General features: G+C 29.7%; 1 protein-coding gene across 1 annotated transcript; it reads left to right on the top strand.

Annotated features, from left to right (window-relative positions):
* Positions 1-375: 375 nt before the first annotated feature.
* Positions 376-6,105, top strand: LOC114384518. The gene is made up of 4 exons (XM_028344212.1): positions 376-855; positions 3,081-3,618; positions 4,654-4,918; positions 5,818-6,105. Exons 1-4 carry the CDS (start codon positions 428-430, stop codon positions 5,952-5,954), a joined length of 1,368 nt encoding a protein of 455 aa, XP_028200013.1. The 5' UTR covers positions 376-427; the 3' UTR covers positions 5,955-6,105.
* Positions 6,106-7,198: the final 1,093 nt, after the last annotated feature.

Genomic DNA, 7,198 nt, shown 5'->3' with positions numbered 1-7,198 from the left:
TACAAACCAAAGTAAATTGTTCCAAGACTAAAATAATACTACATACACTGTTAATGCTCTGAGTTATGTTGAACGTAAATGATTATTAATAATTATATTTAACAAAATCTTAAAAAGTTTTCATAAGCAATTCTTTATAGTTACTTCTATCTGATTTAAGAAGTCATGGTAGTGCAGAACACGGGCAAACACATGCAAATGAAAAAGACAACTCAAACTTTTTTCTCTGTCCAGCGGCTACCCTTTATTCTTCTTGGCTTCAAACTGAAACCTCTAGTACAAGGCAAAGAGAACACTCACGAGACAAAGCAAGGTTTCTACCTTTTTTTGTATCTAGTTTTCTTCAACTATACACTATTATTAACAAAAAATAATAAACACAATCATTGCCTTCTTACCTCTCACAGCTCCCACATTTCCTCAAACAATGAATCACTCCAAATCCAATGACACAAGCATTGACATTGAACCCTCCAACAGAAGAGTGTCTTTTGCTGAAAACCACCCAAATGAACAAGAACCACCTCATCATCACCAACCCTATAACAACAGTATTCCCTTGCTCCTACAGCCATCATATGCGAGATCAAAGTCCATAATCTTCGATGAGCTGCGAAACTTTCGCATCAGCCTCAAGTGGTGTGCCCTTGATCACTCTTCATTCATTGGCAGACTCATATCCTACGTGACCTTCATCTTCTTCACCATCGTTGTTCCTCTTTTCACATCGATCTTCGTCGAAGTCCCAGCCTCTGCACCAGAAGATGATCCCATCTCCTTTAACAAGCTTGTTCAACTGCCAGAATCTGGCCTTGCCATTGTTGCCTTCTTCACTCTCTCCAGTTTCTTCAAAAGGTGCCAAATGAAACAAAAAATTATTACACTGCTCATGATCCCAACTAATTTTCATGGAATACATAATTAAAATTTTCAACTTACTAGAAAGAATTGTGTTACATGGAAATTAACTGGCATAGTTGTCCCCAACTATGTAATATAATTTCTCCAAAATAAAAACACCTCATCGTGTGTGTATGTGTGTTGTGTTGTGATATTTCTGCATATATAAATAGCGTTTACACATATGAAAACCGTTGTATGAAAATTGTGTTACATTTGCCAATGCAGATCTAGAACTCAATTTTAGGATCAAATTGCCTTCAGGGCGTGTGTTAATAAATAGTTTAAATTATTTTTACGCACGTGCTTGTTTATAATTAGAACTTTTGATCATGAGTTAATTTTTAGGAACATAACAACGAATCTTAGTGTGCTGGAAGGGGAAATTTATGGTTTGAGAAAACTTGACTTTTTAGATGGTGAAGTGTGTAAACTCTTTTAAGTGAGCAAAACAAATGGATTCTTGTTAAAATAAACTTTAAAATGATTATAAGGTCACGAGTTACTTTTAAAAATCTTACTTATATGATAAGATAAATCTGGATAAATTCAGTGAAAATTCTTCGTAGAGGAATTTTTCTTTACATTTGGAAATTTCAAGGTTTAGATGGTGTTAATGAGAAGTTCTCTTTTTCTCACCCTCTTTTCATTTCGTATGTTCAAACTTTCAAAAAAATAATTGTACCAAAACTTCAATTTTTGTTGAGTACCATAGCAACTTTCTCCTTCCTAAGCCTTTTTTTCATTTTTATTCAATTAGCATCAGTGAAAAGATTTAACTTAACATCAATAGTCCCTTAAGAATTTAAGCTTCATGAATGATCAAGGAAATGAATTTGAATTGAATTATAATACAATCACATATAAATATACTGTAAGTTGATAACCTTTATAATAAAGTTCTACACAAAGGGTCGGTCCTGGCCTGTTTGGACGTGTCACAACACAAGGCCTATGGTTAAAAGGAGCCCAATCTTTTTTTTTTTTTAAAAAAAATTATAGTCATATAAAAATATTCTCTATATCATTTTATGTAATTTTATAACTAAATTAAAATTATTATTTTATTTCATGTCTCTCTTTATTGAAATTAAGATGTTATATGTGATTAAAAGGTAAGTATAATTATGTTGGTTGCTAGTTTTTTTCATGCATTACCTTCTTAAGTCCTTGTTGAATGAATTTTCAGTTCATTGTGACATATAAACATGTAATAAATATATGATAATAGTATAAAATGATATTTTGTTAATAATAGATAATAGTGACAAAACTAATACATTTTGTTCCAAAGAAAAAAATATAAATTTAGTATAAAATTAATATTTTTAAATATATAAGTAAACTTGTAAAAAAATGTGATGGGTTCTTCGTAGTTTACCCAAATCTGTAAAATCCAACTGGAATGAGGATGAGTTTATAATAAAAATATGAATCCACCTCTTTTAAACCCGATACCTTTTGTAAGTATAAGAACAAAAAGAATCAAACTTATCTATTTATATTTATGTTGAGTATTTTTTTTTTTTTGGAATAAATTGAATGATACACAATAATTAAGAGTAAATTGAATAAAATGTGATATATTATTTTGAGATTTATTAAAACTATACTATTCATTAAATATAACAAAACATTAATTTTTAATAAAACTACGGGTTTATTTTTTTATAGAATATTTAATTATATTTTAAATACAGGTCCAACTTATTTTTTTTCCTTGAGCCTATGAAATCTTAGGACCAACCCTGTGTACACCATTCGGTATAGTTAAGCATGTAAATTAACAAGGATATAAGAGTAAGGTTTTGAGTTCAATTGTCTCAGTTTTGGGGAAGATTGTCATATCCAAGTTAATCCATTCAATATATGAAAATAGAAGTTCGGAAACATCTTGCAATTAGAATAAATAAACAAAGTACTTGAAAGTAAGTACTCTTTGAGCTGTGTCATGTTCACTTATACATAATCGCTTGTTTGAGTTATCTTTATCTATGCAAAGTGGGGATATTTGACACCCATTTATTTTAAACAACTCGCAACGTTCTTATTTCTTTATTTTTCTCTCTTTCTGTCATATCACTTATCACACCTATATTTTTTCTCTGCTTTCTTTCTCTTACTAGGTGTATACTAACATTTGGATCTCAAAATACATTTTTTCCATCATCATCATGCAGGTATGGCCTTAGGCAGCTTCTGTTCCTAGATGCTTTACAAGAAGACACTACCTATGTTCGACGCGGGTACACGAGGGAGCTTGAGAAGGCTTTCAGATACTTGACATACATAATCTTACCCTCTTTCTTTATGGAACTTGCCCACAAGATCATATTCTTTTCAGCCGTTAAGATTTCAGCCCCACACATCAGCCCTGGGTTCCCATTGAACTCAATTGTCTTTGTGTTGGTGTTGGTGTCTTGGGTCTACAGAACTGGGGTGTTCCTGTTGGTATGTGTTCTCTTCAGGCTCACCTGTGAGCTTCAGAAGCTGAGGTTTGAAGGGGTGCACAAGCTTTTTGAAGGCTGTGGGTCTGAGGCAGGCGTGATATTCAAAGAACATGTGAGGATCAGAAGGCAGTTGTGGGTTACAAGCCATAGGTATAGGTTCTTCATAATTGGGTGTGTGGTTACAATCACTGTTAGTCAGTTGGGTGCTTTGCTGTTGGTTTTGGCTTCCAAGTCTGATAAGACCTTCTTCAATTCTGGTGACCTTGTGGTAAGCATTTACATTGCAATATATTAATAAATAGAGTTTAATTTTGATGCACTTTTTTGGGTCACTGATTCATTAACATGAAATATTAACTGATTTTATTAATAACTAATCTCTTTGGAAAACTATAGGCTAAAGGTGGTGTTTGTCCTCCTAGCTACATTAATTTTGTTTTTTTGTTTATTTATTATTTCTATCTACAACGATAAAACCTGAAATCTTACTAAAAGAATTCACAGCAAGTTTCAGTATTTCATTCGAATTAAAGATATGTGGGTTAGTTTTCATACACTTTCAGCCTAAGGATGTTTATACTATCACTCAATTTGAAGTAACTATTACAAAAGTTGTTGATATATTTGATCATCTATAAACAAACTACAATATAAAAAGTTTAACTATTAAAATTTTAATTTAATTCTTATATGTATTTATATAGTTGTATAATGAATTAAACTTTGATTTGAATTTTATGTATAGTGTTTTAAATTGAGCAAATAGTAAAACTAACATAGTAAAAAATAAAGTATATATCGACATATTAATTTGAATGATATTGGATTTGGATTCTTTAAGCAAGACTTCAAATTTTATCTATATAGATCAAACAAATGTGATTGAAAGTGGAGATCTCCTAACAACAAATTTCTCTAATAAAAATTAGTCACTAACATAATAAATATTTTATACTAATCTCATGGTGGTTCCAAAAATTGATCATACTAATTTTTGACTTATGAAAAGTATATTTGCTATCCTTAAATATACATTTAATCCTCTCTAACACAAATATATTCATTAGTTAAATGAATAAATTGGTCAGATGACGACTAATTTGATTGAAGAAATACACATTTTTGAACCGTTAGTGTAATTTCATCCTTGGTGGACTAACATGTTCACCTTGTATTTTGTAAGAATCCATTTGAAAATAATTTTTTTAAAATAAATTTAATGGCATGTTTATGGTTATACTTTTCAGGTGTTATATTTTTAATAACCAACTCTGATTACAAGAGTGACAATTTTGTTATGCAGATTTGTTCAGCTGTGCAGTTAAGTGGCTTCTTCTTGTGCATTTTGGGAGCAGCAAGAATCACACACAGAGCACAAGGAATAGTGGCAATTGCAACAAGATGGCACATGCTGGTGACTACTGCATCTGCTGAATCAGAGCATTGCGAAGCTCAGGTGTCTGAGGGGCTAGCTAGTGATGATGACAGTGACTCTGATGATTCCTCCAACATACACGTATCAGTGATCCCACCACAACTTTCTTCTTTCCAAACCAGACAAACTTTAGGTGAGTTTATAAATCTCTACAAAGCAAATGTTACTCGTATACATAGGTTGATATTTATTTTCTTTTTTGAAAATAAAAACAGCTTTTAATTAAATTAATTAATTATTTCTTATTGGATAGAATTTAATTTATTGGCTACATTGTTGAATATACTTTATCAAAATATATATTTATAATTTCAACTGCAAAATTTTTATATAAAAAACTATTTTGATAAATTTCTGTGTAAAATTTATTGGAGTATATTACAAGAATTTATGAAAATTTCGTGAAATATTTTTATAAGTTTCTTCCTTATACTCTCTAAAGTGTATAACCTGAATTTCGGACTTTGAAACATGATTTAATTATATTTTAATTTTTCAACTTATTATTATTATTTGTAATTGTTATAAAGGTTTTTCATACAATTAATAACGTAATATGCTTCAAACAATTTCTTATTACCTATTACCTTTAAATTATAGTGGTTGACGTGAAATAATTAAATATATATCACATAAAATTACTCTAAGCTTTTATTTAAAAAAACGAAAATTTATGAATCAAAAACAAATATTTTTATAAAGCTAAAATCAAATCAGAATCATATTTATAAAGATCAAAATGTATTTAATTTTATGAAACATTATATAGCTTTGTAGGAAAATAAGTATTTTTTATGTCAAAATTAACATTGTTATAAGAGATATTTTCTCTTGTGTTTTACTTGAAAGTTAGAAAATAAACAATTTTTAATAAGAAATATGTTTTTCATATAAATATATGATTCAAATTAATTTAGATACATATCTCAGTAACAATTAAAATTATGTTCCAAAAAAAATACAAATAAAAATTCAAAATTATACCAAAAAAAAAACTCTATAGTAAATACTCTATCGTGTTTGATTTTGCAGTGACATATTTACAACACAATCACGGAGGAATAACGGTGTATGGGTACTCACTTGATCGAGGATTGCTTCATACTCTGTTTGCCTTCGAGTTTTCTCTAGTGCTATGGATTCTGAGTAAGGTTGTTGTTTTGTCCTAATCAAATATTTCAAGTCGGAACAAAAGGCTTTAATTTGCATGAATCAAGCAGTGTGTATGATAAGGATACCACTTCTGGGAGGCTCCCTTCTTTTGTGGTTATTATTTTTCACGATTACTTTCAATCTATGATGTTAGTAAGTTAGTTATCTTATCCCATGATGCCAAGGGACTTTTTTGTTTTTGTTTTTCTTTTTCTTTTAAAATATATATAAAAAATCAACATTATAAAAAATTAAATTAAATCTTCAAATAAAATATTTAAATTATTGTAAAATTACACATTCTAAAGTAATTTTAGTCGAGAGGAAGTTATTTAGGAACAGAAAAATTAAGAAGCATAAAAGAAATAAACAGAAAAGGACAAGTTACTTCCCTACTAATTTGGGTGAAAGAAGCCAAAAGCTAGCTTGAAGCACGCATGTGTAGCACCCCGTTTGACATAAAATAATTTTATTTAAAAATAAATAAAATTTTAGAAAATAAAGAAATATTTATTTGGCTTTTATTTAATTAAAAAGATGGTTTAAGAAAAAAATGTTTATTACTCAACGAGTCTAATCACACACACACGGGCTCCACTATGGGAACTCAACGAGTCTAATCACTTTGAGACGCGATGAGTTAAAATGTTTTTGAAAATAATTGAGTAATTGTTTGTATTGCATAATTCATAGGTAGAGTGTGTGCATGTGTTAAATTATTTTTGGGTTGGACCTGAATTAGGAGGGAGAGGCCTCAAATCGGGTGTATTCAATAGTATTTTATTTTTTCTTAGTTTTAAGATGTATAAAATAATAGGATAATATTTTCACAATTCATACAACAATCAATGAGATTCACCATAAGTTTGGTTGGAATTATGTTGCGTGTAAGAGATGTTGAAAGAAAGTTACAAAAGAGCGAGATCAATACACTTGTAGAGAATGCAAACAGTCATCCAAGTGTCCAACAACAATGTTTAATGTTTTGTACATAATGAATTATTTTTTATAAAATAATTAAATAAATATTAAAAAATTTAAAATCTTTTTTAGGTTCAAGATACAATTGAAAGTCTTTGACGACACTGTTGTAACAACATTCACAATGTTCAATCCAAATGCACAACAAATTCTAAGCACCACAACATTTGAGATCCTTCACACCCAAAATGCAAATAAGGCTGGCATACCCCTAATATTGTATACCCTTTACAAACACACTTTTATTTTTGAAATCATGCTCATAGGTCACAACTTGAAG

The sequence above is a fragment of the Glycine soja genome, chromosome 14 (assembly GCF_004193775.1).
Source record: "Glycine soja cultivar W05 chromosome 14, ASM419377v2, whole genome shotgun sequence".
NCBI classification, from domain to species: Eukaryota; Viridiplantae; Streptophyta; class Magnoliopsida; order Fabales; family Fabaceae; genus Glycine; species Glycine soja.
The sequence above is the reverse complement of the archived record's forward strand: the minus strand, read 5'-3'. Positions and strand labels throughout refer to the sequence as shown.

Excerpts from the sequence above, each read along its gene's own strand:
- LOC114384518 (XM_028344212.1), top strand. The coding sequence starts at position 428 with ATGAATCACTCCAAATCCAATGACACAAGCATTGACATTGAACCCTCC. Across the intron at positions 856-3,080 it reads CTCTCCAGTTTCTTCAAAAG|GTATGGCCTTAGGCAGCTTC; the intron begins GTGCCAAATGAA and ends ATCATCATGCAG. Across the intron at positions 4,919-5,817 it reads CCAAACCAGACAAACTTTAG|TGACATATTTACAACACAAT; the intron begins GTGAGTTTATAA and ends TTGATTTTGCAG.